At 38.4% G+C, this 27,231-nt stretch overlaps 1 protein-coding gene across 8 annotated transcripts in view; it reads right to left on the minus strand.

Moving 5' to 3' along the window:
• Positions 1 to 27,231, minus strand: part of PREX2 (phosphatidylinositol-3,4,5-trisphosphate dependent Rac exchange factor 2) — a 356,760-nt gene that overhangs the window by 167,768 nt on the left and 161,761 nt on the right. For 7 of the 8 annotated variants that reach the window (XM_059166273.1, XM_059166268.1, XM_059166269.1 and 4 more), the window contains 6 exons: positions 26,678 to 26,795; positions 24,532 to 24,716; positions 22,389 to 22,550; positions 8,282 to 8,501; positions 7,527 to 7,734; positions 29 to 208 (listed from right to left, as the gene is read on the minus strand). In XM_059166273.1, coding sequence (XP_059022256.1) covers positions 29 to 208; positions 7,527 to 7,734; positions 8,282 to 8,501; positions 22,389 to 22,550; positions 24,532 to 24,716; positions 26,678 to 26,795 — 1,073 coding nt within the window. The remainder of the gene's footprint in view (positions 1 to 28; positions 209 to 7,526; positions 7,735 to 8,281; positions 8,502 to 22,388; positions 22,551 to 24,531; positions 24,717 to 26,677; positions 26,796 to 27,231) is intronic. The other variant, XM_059166272.1, reaches the window with a different exon arrangement.

Here is a 27,231-nt window from a genome sequence, read left to right on the forward strand (position 1 = left end):
GACTGAGCTTAAGGAATTGATGAATTACCTGTAAGAATCTCTGTTGCTGATGGTGTCATGACCCGAGTCTTCCTGCTCGTCTCCCGCCATATTAAAACAGACCCGTTTGCTATTTCTCTCTCCCTTCTCGTTGTCACTCTCTGGTGGTACTACGCATTCTGGTGTCTTACGTTCTAATTTAGGAGAATATGTTATGGAAGACAGAAGGCTGCAATGTGATATTAAAAAAAAATAAGTGCACATTTTCAAACTGGCTGCTACAGAGAACTACCTTACTCGTTGAATATGATAGGCTTAGAAATATTTCTAGGGTGTTTGTTTCACGTAAAATTAATTTTTGATTGCATTAAAACAGCTGTATGAAGTTCACTTTTTCCTCTCAGAACAAGTAACAGAAACCGTACCCCATTTAGACAAGGAAACTGTGTTGGTAATCTGTCCCGCCACTTACTGGTTTTGTCATCACAGCAACACTATGATGATTCTCTTTGGCATCTAGGATATGGGGATAATAATAACTAGCACATATGACTCTGTGACAATGAAATGAGAATATACTCCAGTATATAAAGATTGTCACCTCCCTCCCCTAGTCATTATCACTACCATCTGAAAATACTTGGAGAACTTTAAAGGGCCACTTAAATATTAAAATAAACACTAACTGTGCTTAACTATCCCCACTGGCTTACTCTCAGATATTAAAAACCCATCTACCCGGGGCGCCTGGGTGGCTCAGTGGTTTGGGCTGCTGCCTTCGGCTCGGGTCATGATCTCAGGGTCCTGGGATTGAGCCCCGCATCGGGCTCCCTGCTCCACAGGAAGCCTGCTTCCCTCTCTCTCTCTCTCTCTCTGCCTGCCTCTCTGCCTACTTGTGATCTCTGTATGTCAAATAAATAAATAAAATCTTTAAAAAAAAAAAAAAAACCCATCTACCCATCTACCCCCACCTTGAGTTTCTCCCAAGCGGTCTTTATTGGACAGGAAGAATATCATGTGGCAGTCCTTTCTCACTGCTCATATAAGCAGGTGTTCTGACCATCACAATAGTAAGACATTAAAGAGAGTCGCATACAATGTGAGGACAGGAGACAACAGGGGCCACGCCTATATCAACCACAATCTAGTCACGATGGCATGTCGCAATTCTGCCCAAATGGAAAGCTCTTCCACTTGGACTTGAGGCTGAAACACAACCTTTAGTTCTAAACTGGTGTCACACTTGGTGTGGACTCTGGGTAGCATGGATTCCATCACTCCAGATTTGACTGTTGGGCTGTCAAGAGTTTCTGTTAGTACTCTCTCAAAATTATGCCAACATGGAATCGGTCTTTGCTATCAAACAAAATGCTGTAAAACTTGCAAAATGAATTAAACCATAACTTAAGAAAGGGCTCTTGCATGGCCTCTGCAGCCAAAAATCATCTTCTCATTTACCAAGTACAGGAGACACTCTGTCCTAGTCCACAGCACATAAGTACATATATTCCCACTCATTTTTCTAGTGCAATGTCATGTTTGTTTGATTTCAAGACTCTGAGACTGTCTTATACCTCTTACGTGTAACCCACCATGTCAGACCCACCATGTCATACTGTGCACTGAGTAAATATTTAAGGGATTTCACTAATTAGTTCATTAGAGACATCTTTTGTACCATGCACTGCTTTGCTGTGCATACAGAAGTTTATAAAACAAACGTAAGCCCCTGTGCTCTTGGAGCTTACGTTCTACTGAGAGGAAACAAACCACAAACAAGTAAACTGTATAGTATATCACATGGAGACAAATATTAAGAAGGAAAATAAAGAAGGGAAGGGAGATGGAGCTGTGACTCCGAACAGTATAGTCAAGGAAGGTCTCACTGTGAGATAACATTTGAATAATATTTTGGCATTTTATACCTTTTAGATACCAGTGAAAATCAGGGGGCTGTTATGCTGCTCAAGGCCCTATGAAGCTATGAATTATTTTAAGCAGTTTTTCTGTTTGCAAGGACACTTTTATGTTTTGGAAGACAGATATGTATTTATTCACTCCCTCCACCCAAAAGCTTAAAACATTAGATTAACTCCAATTACCCAAGCTCTATACTCCACAGACAGATGAACTCTGAATGCCAAAGAGGAAGGAGATGCAGGAGTTCTCATTTGCAAGGAGTACTCTGTGCTTTACGTATCTTTTAAATTAGAAGTCATGGGGACGAACATACTCATTGTTTTTTTCTTTTTTTTTTTTTAAAGTCCTATGAATTATAGTCACATACTTGCTTTTCATTTTAAACAGCTGTAATCAGGCTTGCACTGACCCTGTGGGAATAAGTGTTAAGCTTACAAATAAATGATAGAAAAGCAGTGTTTTTGATATCGTGTTTTTTGGATAAAATTTCTAGATTCTTAAAAGTAGTAATAGTGCATAAATTTAGCTTTATAATATTTATGCATACAGAAATAGTTTTCCTTCACTTTTGCTCATGTACAATATTGAGCTACCTACTCTAGGTCTGCTAATTCTCAGTTAAAACCCTGAGCGGCCCAATCCCCTTCTCACACCCTTGATGAATACAGATTTTTGTACACAGCATTCTACATCTAACCTGTGTTCTTCTACTAAAGTGAGACTTAAATGTCATCATCTTTACCATTTTCATCATACCTAACATTTGTTGACCTCTTATGCCAGTCACTATGCTAAGTAATCAATTCATCTGATCCTAAAGCCTCCTTAGGAAGTAGCTATGACTGTTATTATGGTGGTGATCCTCATTTTGGAGATGGGGCGAGTGAGACACTCTCTTATATACATATACTTTGCAAATGATGCAGAACAGCCCCTCCCTGCATATCATTTCTATACTCGGGAGAGAGGAAGGAAGTCATTAGTGCTACCCACCATATCCCAGTTCTCCTGGGCACATTGCTGGGTGGCCTCCCTTCCCCCATGTGGCTAAGAATGACCATCTAACTTGTTTTCTAACTTGTTTTCACTTATGTTTGACATAAGTGGAGGTTACCTGAGTCCCTTCTAGGTGCAAGCCTTTGAGCAAATGTGCAGCCTACATCATTCCCTCTTGCTGAGGGGACAACAAGAGACATTCCAGCTGACAGGGGGTCTGTCAGCCTGAACTCTGAGTGAGGTCAGCATGGAGCAGAAACTCTATGACACAGGTGGGCATGGAGAGCAAGCAAGAGAGAAAGCCTATTGTTTCAAGTCTGTAAGGCTTTAGGGTTTTGTTAACATAAAACAAAAACCAGCTGTATAGAGAGTAGGGTACCTAGAAGGATGATGTATGTGACTGGGCTAGAGGAGTCGCTACCTTATTCTGGGGAAGTAGGCACAGTATCAGTATTAGCCTGATACCGAGTGCCTAGAAGGCTAGACATAGACCTCAGGAGCAGCACTGACAGACGGAGGTTTGTCACGTTCCAGGTTCAGAAAAAGACAAGCGCAGCTGGAGCTCAGAGACATGAGAGTGGAAGGATGATAGGGGCAGAGTGTATAGGGCTAAACAGGCCAAAGTAATGTAGTTGATATTATTTTAATGGCATTGCAATGCCATGGAATGGTTTTAAGCAGGGAACAAGCATGATTTACTTTTACAGATCCTTCTGGCATTAGTGGAATGTAGAATGCATTGGAGGGGCATAGCTGGTGAGGGGACACTGGTGACCCAGCCTAAGGTGATAGGAAGGATGCATTCTGATGTATACTTGACTAAACTTGATAAGGTCCTGGAGGTGAAGGGACAGGAACAAGAGCCAAAGGTAACACCCACAGTCTGCCTTGCAGAACTGAAAAGATGGGGAATACTTGACTGAGAAGAGGGAACATGTTCATGGGGGAGGAGTCACAGTAGCTTTCTGCATAAGGAAATCTAGAATTCAGTTTTGGAAACAAATTTTAAGTTTGATATTTAATGTGTTATGTCCCTGTGTTTCATAACCCACATCACAGAGGGGCTGTAGGAATGAAATCAAGCAGTGCTTATATTAATAAAATCATGCCTGGCACATAAACCCCTCTGATACACATTAGTGCTTATGAAGTTGGGCCCTCTTTTCATACATTTACCAGCAAAATGCTCAAAGATAATTCCATCAACAGCCCTACCATTTCTACCCGTAAGCCCAAGTCACTAAGTGTCTGTCCCACAGTGAGGTTTGCTCATGATTCAGTCCGGGGCATCTGGGCCCTATAAGAGACAGGTCTGTTCTCAGCTTTCCTATCTTCACCAGCCCCCAGGACCCTTTATTCATTTCCTCCCTGAGAGAATACACAAATGCTGTATTTTAAAGTCCTGTCAGTGGTTTTGGATTATCCACAAATTATTTTGTCCTTTAATTATGTCTAGTACCTAACTGTCATTATCCAGAAAGTAGCCCGTCAGAGGACAAAAGTGTTTAACTTCAATGAGATAAGAATCATAGAATGTTGAATAAATTCCCAACATCCCCTTATTTCATGGTAATAGACAACAAATGTGTCTCTAGTCCCATCTTTGGATCTGAAGGAAGTAGAAGCATTTAGTGGAATGTCTATGTGTTGAAGGAAATGCTATTTCTAGGAGAAGTGTTCCCAAGGGGCAGGGTAAGCGGACAAGCTCAGGACCAGGCCCTTTCCCAGGAATGAAGGACTTCTAGAAAGGCCAGCCATGAGACGTTGTGAAGCAATTTCTCTTAAAACTTGGCAGAGTATCTGAGATCTGCTTCTCTGCTCTGCAGAGATATCTATGTCTGACCAAGAGTAATTACTACATAGTGAGAAAACTGTTTGGTAACTAGCTTTTCAAATAATTCGTCAAGCTCGACTGCACTGCAGTATCTCTGAATGGGGCAAAAGGGAATCCAGGCACTTGGACGGCTGCACTGTTTTGAAGGGAATATATTGCACATTGAATTATGTGGAACATATTTATATTTAGAATTAAATTATATGGTGCACACAGGGAAGACCAAGTTAGTTTCTCAAATCACTTGCTCATTTCATGTCATTTTCCTAATAAACATGCACAGTAGGGGAAAGACTTTTAGAATAACAGAGTGGGAAACTCTTAAGTAAAAATAGGTAATTATTTTAAGTAGTTTTGGTTAATAAAAATAGCTTAACACCTTTCTTCAATGAAGGCTTCAAATACAAAGCATTTGAAGCCAAATAAAGGGAGCCCTTTGGCTCTACCATTTTCTCGAAAATATATCTACATCAGCTGAACTTTAAAAAAAAAAAAATCAATAAATTAACAAAGACAGCCAAATCTGGACAACTGCCAGGAAGTGCTGAGTAGTCAATGCATTAGAGTCCTGGTCTCCGAGGTACTATGCACTCAGGCACATCAATAATCCTGCCATTGGTAAAGGACTTATCTGAAAAGCAGGAATAATAACTCTTGGCCCAACTGGCAGTGTGGGATTGGTCCAGATGTTCTCCTAAAATCCCTCCGAGAGCTAGGATACATGATTCAGTGCCACTATTTATTGCCTTATTAATAAAGATTCTTACTCTGTGCACTTCCTAAATACTTTAGGGAGAAAAAAAAGCTAGTTTCTAAAATAGAACATATCATATAATAAAATTCCATTTATTAAATGAAACAAAATATTATGCCTTAAGATATTACCTTATGTGTCACAGGGTCATTCTCAAAGAATCCAAAGTATCATACAATTGCCTAAAAATAGCCAGCTGTTCTTTTAGCAACCCCAAACTATTTAATTCATCTGTAAATGGGGCAGTCAGAATATAGTAAACCGATATAATATAAACATTTTTTTTTAAACTAATGTATTAGAACCCATAAAAACAGAATTTCAAGTTCAAATTAACTGATAAAAATGTCAGAACAAATTAACATAGTAAATAGTAACTATCTAAAGATAACCTTAGAAATATGGCACATCTAATATGGTGATTTTGAGCACTAAATTTCAAAGACATGTAAAATAAGAGATCACGTCGGGGTGCCTAGGTGGCTCAGTCAGTTAAGGGTCTGCCTTCAGCTCAGGTCATGATCTGAAAGCAAGTCCCACATTGGGGGTCCCTACTGAGCAGGGAGCTTGCTTCTCCCTCTGCCCCTCTGCCCCTCTGTGCCACTTGTCCTCGTGGTCTCTCTCTCAAATAAATAAATAAATAAATAAGTTTTTTTAAAAAAAAAAAAAAAGGAAAGAAAGAAAGAAACACAGTTTTAAAAAGCGAAATCCTGTCAGTTAAGATTTTATTTGTATAATGTCTAATTACCAAAAAGGCTCAGAATAAGTTCTTTTTTTTTTTTTTTTTAAGATTTTATTTATTTGTTAGAGAGAGTGAGAGAGTGAGCGAGCTCAGGCAGACCGAGCGGTAGGCAGAGGCAGAGGGAGAAGAAGGCTCCCTGCCAAGCAAGGAGCCCAATGTGGGACTTGGTCCCAGGACGCTGGGATCATACCCTGAGCTGAAGGCAGCCGCTTAACCAACTGAGCCACCCAGGAGTCCCAAAATAGGTCCTAAATATTTTATGTCAAAACTGAATTTTCCAGGGAAGTATGGGATGATGTGTGTGGGGCAGGAATTAAACAATATAGAACCAACTGCAATCTAAATGTGTAACTTCATAAAGAGAGCATGACAAAAAAGGGAAAATGGTGTCTATACTATTTTCAGATTCTACCAACTTCAGTTCTATCTACCAATTTCAATCCCTTGAATGAGAAGTAAGTATAATGTTAGACACTGCACTATTTTTTGTACTGATTTTTATAATTTTCACCACAAACTTGTAATTTGCTATTATTCTTCATCCTGTTTAATAGGTGAGAGACCAAGCTCCCCCAAAGCCCATGTTTTTGTGACTATACAGAGTTGCCTTGACTGTCTGTGACACACAATCACAACCATGATGTGGCAAAGCATGCCACAGAGTAGAGGCAATTGGCCAACCATCAATTTTTTAAATAAGAATCAGAGTCCACCTCTTTGGAAAAATTTTAATTAACTTCCTCCTCTTCTCCATTCTTGATAAAAATTTCCAAGTGACTGCCACAGCTATTTGGGTTATTGCTTAGTAAACCATAAATTCCATCGGGGGGAAAAAAAAGTTCATTCAATTGTCTTTGGTCTTAGTGATACATAATTTTGCATTTACTCATTTAACAAGTATGTTAAAGATCTGCTGTTTTATATTTTTTATACATATCTACTGAGTGTAGGTGTGTTCTGCTCTATAAAGGATACCAGGAAATCTGCATACCTAGTTGGTACTCTATCCATCATATTTTTGAGTTTAATAGTTTCACATTGAGACTTTCTTAGTGTTTTCTATAAGAAAGAATTTTGCCACTCTCTTCCCTGGCATTAAATGCTTCCTTAAAATATAAATGTATATATTTGCCATGTTATATCCCTTTTAAGGTGTTAGAAGGAAGAGGATCTGTATGGTTCATACTCGTGAAATCTTACATTTCTAAAAATGAAAGAGAGAATGATGGATGTTCAAAAGTCACATTTTCTATAGCTATTTTGTTAGGCACATTGAAAACTACAATAAATAAAATACTTACTCATCGATTTGACAAACACACATCTCCACCTCCTTCAGTGCAGTCTGAAGTTTGCCCAGCAGTTTCTGATAAATATCTTGAGTTTCCAGGTCTTCTTCTTTTAACAAGTACCGGAGCCCACGCCCATCCTGCTGTCCCAGAGACAAACCTGAAGGGGCCGCCATGGTCGTGATTGTGTGCTGAATGTACACCATAGGGCTCAGTTTCCCTGAGGAGGTAAGATCATTCCAGAATGATATTTATGACCTTTAACACACAGTAATGGTCCAGTGCAATTCATTCTAGACACCCAGGCTTATATTAAATAAAATGCCAATCCAGTGCTGAATATAATTCAGGAATTAAAGCTTATGGGAATTGTGATTAAAATATCCTTCCATCTCATGCTTTACTGTGATGGTATGGAATGGCACTGTCCATCCCTGAAGCTGCTCCTCCTATATTTTTCTCATTGTTACAGGGCCATTTCAGACTAACGGCCCTCACAACAGGATAAGCTGTGCCTGTCATACATGTAAGGAAGGCAAGAACAATTGTTCTTCTTAGAGGAAAGATAATAAAAATGCATAACTCTATTTTTATTCTATAAACTTTTATGTAGAATTATCCAAATGATTATAGAGAGGAATCCTGTCTTTATAAAATTCAGACTTGTTCAGACATCAGAAATCTATCTTACTTCAGGGATGCTAGAATAGTTAACAATTGCCTAAATTACGTTTCGTGATTTGAGGAAGTTTCAAAAGCTAACATACCTTGCTCAGATTTATTTTCCTTATCATGAGAATTATGTTTCCTGCTATCCAGCTGAACACCAAATGCACTCCCAAGGGAGGTTGATGTTTTGGGATAGGAAACTTCCATTATGTTGACATGGCAGTTGGTGGGGCAGAAATCGCTGCTGTGTAATGGGGAGATTTTAGATTTGGCCTGTTTGAAGGTGGGCCAGGCTCTATTCTTCAGTACACGTGAAAACTATAAATTAAAGGAGAAACAAAGAGCAGTTGTACACACAGCGTTCATCACTCTCATCACCCATAACGAAATATTAAAAAATTTAATTATGTCAGTTGGCACAAGTGAAATAAATGATAAGTTGTTGGAAATTAAGTCATTATTTTTAAACCCACACTTTCTAAGTAAAGAAAAGCAATAAAGGCAGCAAATGCATAGGATTCTTTTGAAACTCTGATTACAAGTTAGATGCTGAAAGACATAAATTTAAGTGACCAGTACCATTACTAAGACCCAAATCCACAGGCTGCTAGGAGTTGAGAGTCTGACAGAGAAGTCCAATTAGCATCCTCAGATACTGAGATAGGAACACAACATTTCAAGTGAGGCCAAGTGGCAGAAGTGGGTAGCTGTCAGATAAAGAGGGGACTATTCCAAACACTGTCAGAAAGCCAGCCCAAACCTGAGTCTATGAACAGTTTGGGCAGCAATGGCATGGTGGTGCTGACCCAGAAGGGCAGGACAACAAGCAGAACCAACTGTACCTTCCATGCCTCCTATGAATCACTGCTCAGCATCTGGATCAGGATCAGCCTGTAGACTGGTGTGGACTCTGCTTTTATGTCACTGGAAATAAACTGATACTCAAGGCGTCTGCACAACTTTCAAGAATGACCACTCTACTACTTTGAACCTTATGATCAAAATCCATCTAATCCTTGTCATGGTCTAGATGGCTGCCCAAAGTCTGATCTGCACCTAGGTTATTATCTTAAGCTCCCCTCTCCTTGCCCCTTGGGTTTCTTCTCTCCTTCTCTCAGGTCCTGTCACATACGATCTACTCATTCTAAGTCTTTGCATGGCCTATTGGTGTGCCTAGAATGTTCTTCTTCCCTCATCGTCACATTTACTCCTTTGCATTTTCAACTTCTATGAAATCATCACCATTCGTATCGTGAGCCTTCATCTAGGTCCAATTTCCTTGGCTATGCAGCACATTGTAACCCTCATTATAATTATGAATGATTTTCTTATCTCTATCTCAGTGGATGGTAAATTCCATGACAGTAATACCCATGTCTATCTTGTGCACCATAAACAGCCATCTCATAGAATTGAACTGGATTATAGTTTCAGAAGCAAAAGACTGAGAGCAACCAGGTACATTTGTTTTAGTTGTGTTTAATTTAGTTATAACTGATGTGATTCCGGGTAGGTCATGTCTTTCTACCATTCTTAGTAAAACAAGGAATATGGATGGAATGATCTCTGTGTTCTCTTTTTATTTGAAAACTATAAGCAGACCCTTACAGTTTTTACTAGCAGGGAAGTAATTTGGGCACTAAGAGATTAAAAATTCAGACTAACATTGGTTACTATGTAAGTTTTCTAGGTTAAATTAAAAAATAACGATGTGATATCAAAAAACTCACATGTTATAAATGTAAGCTCACCATTAGAATATGAAATATTTTATCTGTATAAGAAATTGTGCCTTCAAATCACATGTCTGAAGCTACATATCTCAGTAAAGTCAAGCACATAGGAGGAAATAAAATGAGATTGGGTTGAAATGCAGGAAATTGTCAACAAAATTACTAACAAATTTGATAATAATATATAAGGAAAATATCCAAAACACTAAAAGAGTGGGAGTAATTTAGAGAATTCCTAGTCTATGCTTTCACCTAATAAAGAAACTGACTTGAAGACTTATCTGGGAAAGACCCAGCATTTAAAGCCAGATTCAACCTGCAGTCAGATGATCTTTTCATTGTGGTTGCAGGACAAAAATCTCAGATAAAACTTCGTGGCACACGCAAAGGCACAGAAATTAATTTTGTTGTGGCACAGCATTGGCCATAATAGGTAGTTTGCCTCTTTTGCTTTCTTTCAAACTTTCTTTTCTTTCTTTCTTTCTTTCTTTCTTTCTTTCTTTCTTTCTTTCTTTCTTTAAAGATCTTTATGTATTTATTTGAGAGAAAATGTAAGAGAGAGCATGAGCAGGGGCAGGGGCACAGGGAGGGAGAGAAGCAGACTCTCTGCTGAGCAGGGAGCCCAACTTGGGGCTTGATCCCAGGACCCTGAGGTCACAACCTAATGTGAAGGCAGATGCTTAACCAATTGAGCCACCCAGGCACTCTGCCTTCTGCCATTATAAATTTTTACCTGTTTATTCAAACATAAAAAGAAGCATCTATTCCAGACTCTGCACTAAATGCTCGAGATACAGCCCTTGCCCTCACAGAATTCATGGTCTAGTAGGACACAGGTAAAAACAATATAATATTCTTAAATCTAACAATTATATTATTACAAGTATATGTAATGTCTGTATATAAATATATGACCAGCTATGTGCATATATAACAATTATATAATAAATATAACAGCCAGATAATTAGTAATTTGGTAAGTGCTAAGAAGGAAATGAACAGAGGGATGGGGTGTTACCAGAGTGATCAGGTAAGGGAGAAGATTCCCTTCCGAGTGTGATCACTTTCCTATAGCTTTCCAACATGTATCTCAATACAAATGTATGTTCCCTCTCCCCATACACCCAGACGGGGTGTGTAACCAGGCTTAAATGTGCGTGAACTCTTTCAAAGAGTGTCAGAGAGGAAACTTCTCTGCTAAGAGTCTCTCTTGCAGAAGAAAGAGGCTTATGAAAACAGTGCTCTCTTCCATCCTAGGCTGTCCCTAGGAAAGGGGGAGACAAAGGAAGGATCTTAAAGTCATGGGTCCTGGAAATTTACTGAATACATTTTGAGGATCAAAAGTGTACTCTTAGGGGCACTTAGGTGGCTCAGGTGGTTAAGTATCTGCCTTCTACTCAGGTCATAATCCCTGGGTTCTGAGATTGAGCACCAAGTTGGGCTCCCTGCTCTGCAACAGTGGGCTTCTCCCTCTGCCCCTCCCCTGCTTGTATAAATAAATAAATAAAATCTTTAAAAAAAATTTACTCCTAGACAGCATGCCCTAATATGTAATTATGCCACCTTTCTGTAATGCAAACCTAAAATGAAGTAGGTACAGTTCTTGTATCAGTTGTAGTACGTGCATGAGAACATACTCTGGTCAGGCCATCCAGTAGTACATGGCGTCTTTCTTAGAAACATCAAATGAAACACAGAGTTCATTGATCTGCTTTGGAGAAGCTTGCAAGGAAAGACCAAAAAAAAAAAAAAAAAAAAAAAAAGCCAAAACAAAAAACAAAACAAAAAAAAACAACCAAACAAACAAAAAAAACAACTCTTTCCCGTAAAGGAAAATCACAATTTTGTGATAAAGAAACGTACAGGGTATAGGGGAAGGTGAGCTGAAACACTACACTTTAAAGCTATTTTGGATAGCACAGTCCAGACTTACTCCACCTTTATTGCTCTACCCAACAATCACACATCCAGGGCTCTCTAAACCATGCCCTGTTCTAGGCATCTTGGGAAACATCAGTGAATGAAACCGATTTCTGCTTCTGGGAGGTTACATTCTAGTGAGGGGAGAAGCCAACAATATACATAAGTCAGTTTCATCAGGCTAGAAGATGATAAGTGCAGCTGAAAACAAAATCAACAGGAAAAGAGGGCTGGGAGTTTCAGAGGTAAGGTGAAGAACGCATTGCCAATTGCAATCCTCACTGAGAAGCTGGCATTTAAGTAAAATCTTGAAGGAAGGGAGAGCTGGGAATGTGGGCACAGGAACAGAAGCCTTCCCAGCAGAGTGAGCATCCAGTGCGAAAGTTCCAAGGATGGTATGCTTCTATGAACATCAAGAAGACCAGTGTGACTAGAGCAGACAGAGAGGGGGTAGGAAGAGGAGATAGGAGTGGGGAGATCGTGGGTGGAGGGAAGGCACAGATCATCTAGGAGCTCAGAGGCCTTTGGAAGGATTTAGCTCTTACTATGATTGAGACTCACAGCCCCTCAGAACAGACTGCCTGTGAGCAAGGGAGGAAGCAAGACTACTTGTGGGAGAGACAACATCGGCTCACCCTAGGCAGTCAGTAATCGAAGCAGTGAGAAAAGGCTGCACAAGGTGAAGGTGGGACCCAGAGAATGGTATGTGAGAGCCAGGAGTAAAGAGTGCATGCAAGGTTTCTAGACTGAGCTATGTGGGGGGTGGGTGTCATTCTCAGGTAGAGAAAACAGCAGCTATGACAAACGGTGCAGGGGCGGGGACAGGACTTTATTTTGGACACATGAAGTCTGAGATAACTATTAGACTCCAACGGAGAGGTCAGATGGCCCAGGGATTGAATGTGATCACCAGGGGATGGAGAATGGAGCGAGAAAAGGGGAGGGAGCAAATGCTGAGCTCTGCAGCAGGAAGAGGTCAGAGAAAAAAGAAGGAAAAAGCATAGAACACTCACTGTGACTGAGCCACCCAGAAAAGACAAAACCAGGCAGAGGTAGGGAAAAGGCTCAAGAGAAGTACAAGGCTGACTGCACAGATGCCACTAAAACAAGGAATAGGATGAGGACGGTGAATGAATTTCGGCAAAATGCAGGTCTTCAGTGATCTTAAAAAGAGCCACCCCAGTTACATGGAGGGGACCTGAGCCCATCTTGAGTGTGTTAAGAATGAAAAGTGAGTGAGACAGCAAGTCTAGACAGCAAGTATAGGGAGCTCTTTTCAGAACAGAGTTCAAGAAATGAAACAAGAGGTAGAGAAAAGTATGAGACTCAAGAGAAATAACTGATTTTGTACTCTAGGTGATATTAAAGCCTATTTGTATGTTGATACAAATAAATAATTCTCAGAAATGGAGCTATGGGTTTCTACTGCATTGGTAGTTAATTCATAAATCATTAACCATGACAACACATTAATATCCAGTTGCAGTCACTTGACTAAAAATAAAAACTAAGACAGAGGTAAGCTACTATTTTACAGATAGTCTCCCATTCCAATTAAGTGTTAAACCCCATTGGCATGGAGTTACAAAAATTCTGTATTGAGGGACAGGGACATGGAGAAAAATTTTGGCTCCAATTTTCCTAATCCACAGGCTAACTTGAGTATTATATGGCATTGGTAATTAAAGGTACTTGGAATATTTCAAGTAAGACTGTGGATTCCTACCTGTAATAGTTTTGGGTAAAGAGGAAGTACCTCTTGAAAGCTCATTAAATATTTATATGGAAGAAGTATCCCTAATACACAAAATAAACCCAATTATGGAATTATTCTCCAACAGGGAATGAATCTAGAATTTAAAAGGGATCTAAGGACAACACAGGGTAAGAATGTTTCTCCAAACAGTGCATAGTTTTATGTCTGGATCACCCACACATCCTGCCCAGAGAAGATGAAAAGCTTGCTTAGGATTCATTCAAGTTTCCAGTATAAGGTCTGAACTTCTCTCATACACGTGTTAAAAAACATCTGTGGCCCTGTACAGCTGGCCAGAAAATCAATTATGATTGCAGCATCCTGGCTATAGAAATGGCAGAAATCAATTTGTTCCTATTTTTAAAACCTAAAACTTTTAGAGTCAAAATAAAGGAAAACCAGCCTTCGTGAGATTTTAGTTTCTATGGATACATTTAGTTTTACAAAAAGAGAGGTATTTGAAGCCTTCATCTGGAAGAAAAAAAATACATGTTACTAATAATAGTTTAAAAGTAAGTTTGTGGAAATTAAAAATATATATTCACAAATGCTATAGTTTCTGTGGACATGCCTTTGCTACACAAACGGAGCTAACCTTACATAACCTAGTATGGCTATTATTGTCTTCGCTGTTTGAATTTTGTTTGAATAAAAAAATCCCTGAAATATTTTCCTTTTAATCTTGTTTCTCTATCTAGTGAGAAAGACAGTCAATTATTCTAAATATGCATAGTCAATAAGGGATGACGAAAGAACACCTTACAAAGTGTTTACGTCCTAGCTGACTGCAAGATTCTCCTTATTTCTAAAATTAAAAATAAAAACAAGTGAGACAGCATTCCATAGGATGGATACCTAGTCTGCTATGCTATTTGCCAGCTAAGTGACCTTAAGCAAATTCTTAATCTCCCTGCGAAAAGAGCAGATGGTATGAGTATTCAGTACATATGGCTGTTTCGAGGCTCAAACAATAATGTACATCCACGAGCCTTCCACATTCAGTGATATTATTTTTATCATCTAAAATCACTGCCCATTAACCTGTCCATCTCTGCTTTAAAAGCTTTCTAGGCTCTTAGTTACTTCCGAGAAAATGGAAGATACTTTTTACTCCCCAGGATGATGTTTTTGAGAATTCCCAACATTTGGGCAAAAACCTTGCCCCTTCTGCTTCTAATCCTACCCCCAACATACTCTCCAGTTTATCACAAACCAGATTTTGGTTGGAAACCAAGCTATAACACCATTTTCCATCCACCATGACCCATCCATCATAGAACCAGATGCATCCTACCTCCTATGCTCCACTTGAATTGATTCTTTTCTCTCCATCCCTAATGCTTCTACATGAGACCAAGTCACCATAGACTTGTACTCTTTTACAAACAAATCTGATTATTATGCCATTCTAAAATATCACCCGAAAAAACAGATTTTGTCAGTTTTCTTCTTAATGGTATCCAACTCGAACCCTCCTTTCGAGTCTAGGCAATATGCCAGTTCTTTATCAGTAAAATCAGTCTCGTTTCTACATCTTTTTCTTTTCTTTTTTTTTTTTTAAAGATTTTTTTTAAATTTATTTGACAGGCAGAGATTACAAGTAGGCAGAGAGGCAGGCAGAGAGAGAGGGGAAGAAGCAGGCTCTCCGCCTAGCAGAGGATGGGACCCTGGGATCATGACCTGAGCCGAAGGCAGAGGCTTTAACCCACTGAGCCACCCAGGTGCCCCTCGTTTCTACATCTTTGCCTTCACTTACGAGATCTCTCTTTCCTGGAGTCCTTTCTCTATTTCTCTTCTCGCTGACAAATCTTTCAACTTGCAGCAGCTAGCAACTGCTGACTACTCCATCCACAATAATTTCTCCTTTATTGAAATGCTATTGTCCTCGTAGTTGGACCCATAGTGTTTAGCTGTGTAGTGGGATTTAGCTGTGGAATTGGAACAATACATATGCTATGTAGCGTAGTGTCAAATGCAGATAAGCAAAGAAAAACCAAACTTATGATAAAGGGGAAAAAGTTTCAAAATCCACAGCTGCGTGCCTTTGGGGAAGTTACTGGACCTCTCTGAGCTTCGGTCACTTCGTCAATAAAATAGATGATGTTTCATGTGATTGTGCTGATAAACTTATGTAAAATCTCAATGCAGTGCCAGACCCTGTAGGGGACTGCTATAAACTGTTGTGTGCAACAGAACTCCAAGGAGCACATTCCACTTGTTATGGTGGGACCTCCTAGTAGGTTAAGTAGTCAGTATTATTATTACTTACTTCATGTATTTTGACCTTTCTTATGATGCAAATGGTAAACATGGGGGTAGGGCAGCTACCCTCAAGTAATTATGGACAACCTAATAGATACACATTCAGTAAATATTTTCCTCTTCTTCCTGCCCCATCCTGCAGCAAATTTGCTTCTGAGAAGTTGAGTTTTTGACTTGTGCCACTGGCTTTCATTAAAGAGTATATTAAAAATGTCTGTCACATAAAACAAATTGCTATTTCTTTTTCAGGGACATGTTTACGGGGACTGCCCTGACATTTCCTGGTGCCATCTCTTTGAAATTCAGTGTGAGAGATTTCTTTTGGAACTCAGTCTAAGAAAAAATTTGCTTCTCTTGAGAAATATGTATAAATCACAAGATTGCTGATAAATATGTAGTAGACTGTGTTTCTTCTTTTATTTTGGTTATCAGGAAACTGAAGTTCAGATATCATATCCCACATTAGCAACTAACTAGAGTCTTAGGACTTGCTGATCTCATCACCCTTTTCCCCTGATGGGTCTATACATCATCAGTGTACTATAACTTTACCTATAAATGTACCTGCTAATTTTTCCCTAATATCCATTCTCTCTTTTTTCCTTTTATTAATAAAATTCTGTGAGTTTTTTTTTAATTTTTTTATTTATATTTTAAAAGATTTTATTTATTTATTTGACAGACAGAGATCACAAGTAGGCAGACAGGCAGGCAGAAAGAGAGCGAGGAGGAAGCAGGCTCCCTGTAGAGCAGAAAGCCCAATGCGGGACTCAATCCCAGGACCCTGAGATCATGACCTGAACCGAAAACAGAGGCTTAACCCACTGAGCCACCCAGGCACCCAATTCTGTGAGTTTTAGTTGGGCACATGAATGCCTTGTTGGGGACATTTCTCAGCTTGCTTCTACTAAATGACTAATCAGATGTGAATAGGAGAGTGGCTTCCTGGTCATGCCCTCAACAGGAGCTCTTTATTTTCTACTTCATCTTTTCTCTTCTGAGGGACTATAGCTTAGACATGGTGCTGATGAGCTGACTTTGACTTTGTGGAAAGGGCGATGTCTTAGGGGAGAGAACAAAAATAGAGAAGGATCCCTAGAATATCATCAATCCGCACCCCACTGGACTCCAGTTGAACTTCCATATGAGTGAAAAATAAGCTTTCAGTTTTAAGCCTGTGTTATCTTGGTCCCTCTCACAGCAGCTGAATCAATACCCTACATAATATACCCTCATCCTACTGTTTTGTTTTTACTTACATAGTTTACTTTTGTTCATGTGTATTTCTTTAAGCTATTTCTACTGCTTTTGTTGTTTGTATGAATGGAAAAAGAAAAAGAAATGAGACACACACTGACAAGTTTGACAACCAAAATTGGCCCCAACCCCTGTCATACTTCACACAAATCCATTTCTGAAATAGAATGATTCTCTTTTCAAAATGTGCTTAAAGGGAAATGTTAATTTGCATTTGTTTAGACCTTTTAAATTTTACGTACAAGCACTGTCCTATCTTACACCGAAGGGAGAACTAAAGAGAATTTTCTGTCCTTCAGCTTCAACAAGGCGTATTCATGGCATCTTTCCCAAACTCAAATAGGTGACCTGACCTCAGCGATCACAGAAATAGGATTAACAGATGAGAGAGTTAAGCAGTTATCTTGAGAATCATTTTTCTTCATGCAAATGGACTTATAAAAAAATAAAACAACAATACATATTCAACCTCCCAAGCTAAAGATTTTAGGAAGTCTTAAGGAAAAACATGGTGATTCTTCTTACCCTTGTCCACATCTCACCTGAGGCAACCAATGCTGAAATATTAATTCTTGCACTTCCCTATTCTCCCACAGCCATATTTGGACACATATGGGCTTATCTCTCACTTAATTTACCAGGAGCATAAAACATACACACTTAACTCACATTCATAAAAACTATGGTAAATAATATTTCCTATTATGGCCGTACCAAATTTTAAAAAAAACAAAACTCATTTTGGGGGAAATAATTTAATTAGCCAATCTCCTATTGACACAAATAGAAAAAAAAAACAAAACTTAATAGAGGATATATTTTGGAGATCAATTTATACTAATTCTACCTCTAAATTATGTCTTCTACTTTTTTTTTTATCTCCCCCACCTTCACCATAGGCCAAGCTATCATCACCACTCACTGGGACTATTGCAACAATTTCTCCTCATCTCTATGTCTCTATCCTTGCCTCTTGCAATCCATTCCTACAGAAGACACAGCACCACCTTCTTAAAACCTTAATCAGATGAAGTCACTCCCCTGTTTAAAAGCTTCTGATCAGGACTCAACCGGTATCAAAAGATTGGGATCATTCCCTGCATATTTTCAGACCACAATGCTCTAAAGCTAGAACTCAACCACAAAAGGAAGTTTGAAAAGAACACAAATACATGGAGACTAAACAGCATCCTTCTAAAAATGAATGGGTCAACCGGGAAATTAAAGAAGAATTGAAAAAAATCATGGAAACAAATGATAATGAAAATACAACGGTTCAAAATCTGTGGGACACAACAAAGGCAATCCTGAGAGGAAAATATATAGCGGTACAAGCCTTTCTCAAGAAACAAGAAAGGTCTCAGGTACACAACCTAACCCCACACCTAAAGGAGCTGGAGAAAGAACAAGAAAGAAACCCTAAGCCCAGCAGGAGAAGAGAAATCATAAAGATCAGAGCAGAAATCAATGAAATAGAAACCAAAAAAACAATAGAACAAATCAACGAAAGTAGGAGCTGGTTCTTTGAAAGAATTAATAAAATTGATAAACCCCTGGCTCGACTTATCAAAAAGAAAAGAGAAAGGACCGAAATAAATAAAATCATGAATGAAAGAGGAGAGATCACAACTAACACCAAAGAAATACAAACTATTATAAGAACATACTATGAGCAACTCTACGCCAACAAATTTGACAATCTGGAAGAAATGGATGCATTCCTAGAAACATATAAACTACCACAACTGAACCAGGAAGAAATAGAAAGCCTGAACAGACCCATAACCAGTAAGGAGATTGAAACAGTCATTAAAAATCTCCAAACAAACAAAAGCCCAGGGCCAGATGGCTTCCCGGGGAAATTCTACCAAACATTTAAAGAAGAACTAATTCCTATTCTCCTGAAACTGTTCCAAAAAATAGAAATGGAAGGAAAACTTCCAAACTCATTTTATGAGGCCAGCATCACCTTGATCCCAAAACCAGACAAGGATCCCACCAAAAAAGAGAGCTATAGACCAATATCCTTGATGAACACAGATGCAAAAATACTCAACAAAATACTAGCCAATAGGATTCAACAGTACATTAAAAAGATTATTCACCACGACCAAGTGGGATTTATTCCAGGGCTGCAAGGTTGGTTCAACATCTGCAAATCAGTCAATGTGATACAACACATCAATAAAAGAAAGAACAAGAACCATATGATACTCTCCATAGATGCTGAAAAAGCATTTGACAAAGTACAGCATCCCTTCCTGATCAAAACTCTTCAAAGTGTAGGGATAGAGGGCACATACCTCAATATCATCAAAGCCATCTATGAAAAACCCACCGCAAATATCATTCTCAATGGAGAAAAACTGAAAGCTTTTCCGCTAAGGTCAGGAACACGGCAGGGATGTCCATTATCACCACTGCTATTCAACATCGTACTAGAGGTCCTAGCCTCAGCAATCAGACAACAAAAGGAAATTAAAGGCATCCAAATCAGCAAAGAAGAAGTCAAACTATCACTCTTCGCAGACGATATGATACTATATGTGGAAAACCCAAAAGACTCCACTCCAAAACTGCTAGAACTTATACAGGAATTCAGTAAAGTGTCAGGATATAAAATCAATGCACAGAAATCAGTTGCATTTCTCTACACCAACAGCAAGACAGAAGAAAAAGAAATTAAGGAGTCAATCCCATTTACAATTGCACCCAAAACCATAAGATACCTAGGAATAAACCTAACCAAAGAGACACAGAATCTATACTCAGCAAACTATAAAGTACTCATGAAAGAAATTGAGGAAGACACAAAGAAATGGAAAAATGTTCCATGCTCCTGGATTGGAAGAATAAATATTGTGAAAATGTCTATGCTACCTAAAGCAATCTACACATTTAATGCAATTCCTATCAAAGTACCATCCATCTTTTTCAAAGAAATGGAACAAATAATGCTAAAATTTATATGGAACCAGAAAAGACCTCGAATAGCCAAAGGGATATTGAAAAAGAAAGCCAACGTTGGTGGCATCACAATTCCGGACTTCAAGCTCTATTACAAAGCTGTCATCATCAAGACAGCATGGTACTGGCACAAAAACAGACACATAGATCAATGGAACAGAATAGAGAGCCCAGAAATAGACCCTCAACTCTACAGTTAACTAATCTTCGACAAAGCAGGAAAGAATGTCCAATGGAAAAAAGACAGCCTCTTCAATAAATGGTGCTGGGAAAATTGGACAGCCACATGCAGAAAAATGAAATTGGACCATTTCCTTACACCACACACAAAAATAGCCTCAAAATGGATGAAGGACCTCAATGTGAGAAAGGAATCCATCAAAATCCTTGAGGAGAACACAGGCAGCAACCTCTTCGACCACAGCCGCAGCAACATCTTCCTAGGAACAACGCCAAAGGCAAGGGAAGCAAGGGCAAAAATGAACTATTTGGATTTCATCAAGATCAAAAGCTTTTGCACAGCAAAGCAAACAGTTAACAAAATCAAAAGACAACTGACAGAATGGGAGAAGATTTTTGCAAACGACATATCAGATAAAGGACTAGTGTCCAGAATCTATAAAGAACTTAGCAAACTCAACACCCAAAGAACAAATAATCCAATCAAGAAATGGGCAGAGGACATGAACAGACATTTCTGCAAAGAAGACATCCAGATGGCCAACAGACACATGAAAAAGTGCTCCGTATCACTCGGCATCAGGGAAATACAAATCAAAACCACAATGCGATATCACCTCACACCAGTCAGAATGGCTAAAATAAACAAGTCAGGAAATGATAGATGCTGGCGAGGATGCGGAGAAAGGGGAGCTCTCCTACACTGTTGGTGGGAATGCAAGTTGGTGCAGCCACTCTGGAAAACAGCATGGAGGTTCCTCAAAATGTTGAAAATAGAACTGCCCTATGACCCAGCAATTGCACTATTGGGTATTTACCCTAAAGATACAAACGTAGTGATCCAAAGGGGCACGTGCACCCGAATGTTTATAGCAGCAATGTCCACAATAGCCAAACTATGGAAAGAACTTAGATGTCCATCAACAGATGAATGGATCAAGAAGATGTGGTATATATACACAATGGAATACTATGCAGCCATCAAAAGAAATGAAATCTTGCCATTTGCGACAACATGGATGGAACTAGAGCGTATCATGCTTAGCGAAATAAGTCAAGCAGAGAAAGACAACTATCATATGATCTCCCTGATATGAGGAAGTGGTGATGCAACATGGGGGCTTAAGTGGGTAGGAGAAGAATCAATGAAACAAGATGGGATTGGGAGGGAGACAAACCATAAGTGACTCTTAATCTCACAAAACAAACTGAGGGTTGCTGGGGGGGAGGCGGTTTGGGAGAAGGGGGTGGGATTATGGACACTGCGGAGGGTATGTGCTTTGGTGAGTGCTGTGAAGTGTGTAAACCTGGTGATTCACAGACCTGTACCCCTGGGGATAAAAATATATGTTTATAAAAAATAAAAAATAAAATAAATAAATAAATAAAATAAAATAAAATAAAATATAAGCTTCTGATCGCTTCTCTTTGATGTGAGAAGAAAATCCAAACTCCCTCTAAAGTTCCTAAAGGTAAAAAGTTTCCAAGCTCTTCACACTGGTCCCTGCCTAAGCCTCCATCCTTCTGACTACCTGTACCCCCCTGAGGTCCCCTCCCCCACCACCCCGTTTTTGTTGCTGTTGTTGTTCTTTTTGCTTTGGGGCCCTTGTAAAGATTTATTTAATTCTTTGCTTTTCCCACTCAAATGTAAGTACCCTGAGAGGGAAGATCTTCTCTCCTTTGCTGCTATATTCTAAGCACCAAGAATAGTGGTTGGTATACAAAATGTGCTCAATAAATATGTCAAATAAATTTCAAGGAGACGGTGTTCCATGTACTTTCTGATTGAGAGTTTGAGTCCCTCTGTTAAGAGAAAAGGAAAAGAACTACTGACTCATAATTAAGTGGCCTGGCTTTACATCCCAACTCTATCTTTTGCTAGTAATTTAATTCTTTAGACTTCAGTTATTATAGTTGAAAAATGTGGAATAATGATAGCTTTCAGATTTATAATGATCAAGTAAGACTAATGGATGTAAAGGCCTATTAAAAACTCTAAAATGTTATATAAATGTTACTATTTCAATAAACTGGTACATAAGTAATGAAAATATCAAGAATTGAACTAAATTGGACATTTAAATAATTTAAACAATAATTCCATGCAAAGTATATACATAAACCTCTTACCTTTTTATAACTGGATATTCTCTGACATATGTGCTCTATTTTTTCACTACAAATCGCACTGAATTTACTCTGAAGGTCAGTAGGAATCACTTCATTTAGAGAGTTAAGGCTGGTACAGTTTTGTACAAAATGATCATCACTTTTAGCCAGGGCTTCAAGAATCTGGAGTAACACACACGCACATGGAACAAGAAAAGAAAACCTTCAAAATTAGCCAAATAAAATTTTCACAAGTCTAGAATGCAGGGTGACCCTTCCTACCCGGCACACTTCCCTGAGCTGCTTGGGATTTCTGTGTTCAGTAAAACCATCCCAGTGAAGTGATGGGCTTGTGTGTTTGGCCCCTCATGCTTTGCCTTCTGCCAGCTGTTAAAGGTTGCCTGAGGAAAGTGAGTGGACTTCAAAGACTCCCTGCTGGATAAGTCAGTATGCTCTGATGTGGTAGCACACTGCCTGTATTTTAGTTGGAGTTACTCAGAACTTTTTTTTTTTTTTTTCTCAGTTTGGTAGCAGAACAACAAACATGAAGGAAAACCAACAGAATGGCATCCTTACTTTCTACTGAGAGGCCAGTACAGAGAATGCATATAACGAATGTTTGCTGATGAAATGAATAAGAAATTGTTCGGCTAAAGTAAAATCAATGATAGTTGCAGGGTCTGAGCTCCATCTGATAAAAGCATCCCTATGATATATTCAATTAATAAGTCCCTTTGGCTATTTGAATCAATTGTAAGACAGCACTTGTGTGTATTTGTGTGTGCATACTACTGATCGCTGAGAATTTCCAACGAGTTGAGTTAATTACGTGTCATACTGATGACTGTTCAAAGATTGCAAGGATCAGTTACACCCTTACCTGACGTTTTTATAATATTGGATGAGGGATACAATATATAGATGCTATGTTTACTTGAGCTCCCTCACCACCTCTACTTCTCTGACTTACAGAATATAAAGTGTAAGCTTTTTGTTTAGTCGCTTCTCTAAATAATAGAGTTCGCTTTATCATTAGCCATGTGATCTTGGTTAAATTTCTAATTTCTTTTATTTTCTTTTCTTCATGTGTAAAATAGAAATATCTGCAAGACTTATACAGTTCTCATACATAAAATAACCCATGTAACTTTGAAAATCTGAAATAACTAGAAAAAGGAGATAAAATAATGCTAATAACCTGGTGCCAAACTTTTACATGGATTGCCTTAGTAATGTAATAGTAAGTGGTTGCATTTTGAAAACACAGATTCTATATCAAAAGATATATAGTGGTAGGACAGCATCAGAATAATGGAATATTTTTGAGGTTGACTTTTAGAATATAAAACAAAAACATAAAAGAATTTTTGAAATAGTGCATAGTCTATCTCAACTACTCATATATGAAACAAGAGTTAACATGAAAAAATAAAAGTAGGGAAGCTATATATAATACCTGAATCCTTACCAAGTGATAGAAAAGCAAATGAAATACTAGAGCTTAGGCCTGGGGAAGGTCTACTAGGAGCTTTACTTATTTACTTAGTGGAGGGGTCATGAAAAGCAAGCACAGGGTCACCTCTCACTTAAAATATTTCATCCATTTGATGAAAACTCCCTTCCTCCCGCTCTATCTTGGTTTAGTCTGAAGACTAAGGATGATATCCTTCCCAGCTAAGAATTACATAAATGTCTGAGGGTCTATTCATAAATGGATCTCTACGCCTTGTGAAATTTTATGGAATAAACGTGAGACTTGCAGAATTTGAAGTTTCTTATAATACATTTCAAGACTTCAAATACTTTTCAGAGGATTATCTACATTTAAAAAAGCACCACCTGTCACAAAAACCATCTGAAAGGTAATCATGATACTGAATCAACAGATGTAGCAAACTCAACTAAATGCAGAGAAGCCTTTGCCAAATCAACTAACATTTGCCTGGGCAAGAGTCCCATCTAACATCACACTGTACTCCAAAAGAGATCAATAAAAAGGAAGGTTGTACGCATATGGAGTAATGGGGGAAAAAAAGAAGAGAAAGTTGAATGAGCTGACAGCTGAAGCACATACAGCTATTTACACATTTTAAAGTGGAGGTGGGGGTGGTGTCAGGGACTTTATTTAGAACAAAATCCCTTGTTTTCCCGGGATCACTCATACCTTGGCGGTGAGGCTGAAGAAACCTTTGGGCTCAATCATCTTCTCTACCACGTTGCACTTTATCCCAGCTGTGCTGTCGTACTCATACACGACCCCATATTCCAGGTGCACATTATCCACTGTCAGACTCACGTGCTCCTTCTTCCCATCGATGATGGCCATGGTGTTAAACTTGTCAATTACCTCTGGAACAAAGACACTATGAATTCAACAAATTCAGGAAGGGTTTTCTAGTCTCTTCAAAAAATTTGAGTCTCTCCGAATAATTTTTAAAGATTTCTTTAAAGGATGGCTATATCTGATGTCTCGTTACCATTTTTTAAAAACAAGAACACTTTAAAAAAAAAAAAAAAAACATATGTTTGAGTGATCCGAATTTCACCACTCTAACATGACTAGTCTTTGCACATTTATTTTGATCTATGGACCATATGTATGCCTATTTATACCATTATAAACGTTACACAAACAATTTTATTTTTTTTTATTAGAACCATGCATGACTTAAAGTAGGGCTCCTAAAATTGCCTCAAACATTGAATGAATATTTGTTCAATGCAGAAAAAATTATAAAGCCATTCTGAAGAAGTGGAAAGGAGATCCAATAATAATTTTTTTTCAGCAGACAGGATGCATGAATTTCCCCCAGACAGCATATCTTCTGTAGATAGCTCACTGAGAAAATGTCATTGTTTGCTATAATAACGTTTTCATCTGGACTATCTTCCTATTGGTTTTTGGCCAATGGTCAGTCTAGTGGCATAAAAACACCTAAAAGCTGAAGCAAGAAAAACCCCTGAGAAACCTAACAGCAAATATTAAATTAGCAAAAATAGAATATTAGTTAACTAAAAACAATTAAGTCCCAGAATGGCAGGCACAGCAAAAATAACATAGGAAAAAGCAGAATAATGGTTTATCTTAGAATAATTGAGTCCCAGAATAGCTAGAAATAAATTATCAGAGCAACTCATCAACCTTTTCACTGTGGCACTAATGATGATAAGCAAAAACAGCTAACTCTAAATGAGGAATAAAGGCCTCAAGACAAGGTCCTGAGATTTGTTCTAGTTTAAATAATTAAGAAAGTTGGTATGTCATAACAACCTTGGAGCTCCAGTATGGTTGAAATATTTCTAATATCACCCATGATCTTAGTGGCTCCTACCCAGTGGCCTTGTAGGAGTAGAGGGAACACAGCTTTTGGCAGAGTGTGCCGCCCTTATGATCAGTGTGTGTAGGAGATTGTGTAACTGCTGGTCTGGAAGAACCTAGTAGTACAATAAAGATGTCCAGAGTTATCTACTAGTAATGTGAACGGAAAGATACCAGGAAAAGGTAAGCGAAGGTTCAAGGACTTCTGTGGAAAAATGTTGAAACAATAATTCAAGGTATTTGTCCAATGCAAAAATATAACTTTAATTGCCTCTCTCCCTTTACTCTTGAGGAAGAGGCCACTAATACAGTAATCTGCTGGTTGCTTCACAGAGGAAACAGAAATGGTATGAGTCCTTATCAAAAGATCTCTCTCTTCTCACTTTTACATTGTCTCTTGCATTACAATTAATGTTAGAATACAGTAAAAGTTACTTGAATCAAGAAAGTATTTTCAAAGGGACTATAGACTTTCTTTCTAAACTCAGGCTTCAAATTTTAGTGCACATACAGATCAGCTCTTCTTAAAATGGAGATTCTGTTTCAATAGGTCTGGGCAGGGGCTGAGATTCTGCATCTCTCCAGGGGATACTGCAGCTGCTGGTCTGTGAACCACATTGGATTAGGAAAGTCCACACAGCATTTAAGCTCAAAACAAGGAAGCACGTTATAACTGGGGTTTGAATCCTCATTCTACCATTTACTGACTTAGGCAAATCCCTTAAGCTAATAAGCTTTAATTTCTTCTTCCATAAAATAAGGATGATGACAATAACACTATGGAGAGATTTTCTTTTTTGATGAGTTTTTACAACAATGGCATGTTAGTGACTAGCTATTATTACATATGTATTTGACGTAACATCTATTTGGTGATAATGATTTAAGAAAGTTGCTTGAACATAGAAGATATTCAATACTTGGGATGAGACACAGGCACACTGAAAAAGAATACTACTATGACAAATTAGGAGAAAAACAAGGAACCCACCTTCTACTTTGCAGTCAAAAGCATCCCCTACTTCATCTCCAGGAGGTTTGGAGTTAGACTTTTGAAGGTCTTCTTGAGCGCTCTCAATGCTATTATACACCCATTGTATGGAATCTTGCTGGAATGAGGAGGGGGAAAGAAACCTCAGAGTATTAGTGCTTCTAAAAATGTATATCCATTTCACAAACCCACTTTAGGAGAGTTGATAATCTTATTTATTCTTCTAGTTTATTTAAAGATAATAAAATTTGAAAGAGAAAGAAAATCAACATCAGAAACTAATAAAATGTCAACAGCAAGTATATTATTTAGCAAATTGATTTTTTTTTTTAGGCTTGAAATTTTATCTTCCAAAGATGTTTCTAAATAGGCTGCATTTCCCAAGTGTCTTACTTAAATGCCTCAAGTATATCTTAAATTATAAATTACATTTTTAAATAAATAAATGCCAGATGGACAGTTTTCTGAAGAATCAATCATGTATCACTATACAAACCACTTAAATGCTCTCATGACACATATATTTAATACAGTTAATGCTTTTTTGAAGCAAA

This window comes from Mustela lutreola, chromosome 3 (genome assembly GCF_030435805.1).
Source record: "Mustela lutreola isolate mMusLut2 chromosome 3, mMusLut2.pri, whole genome shotgun sequence".
NCBI classification, from domain to species: Eukaryota; Metazoa; Chordata; class Mammalia; order Carnivora; family Mustelidae; genus Mustela; species Mustela lutreola.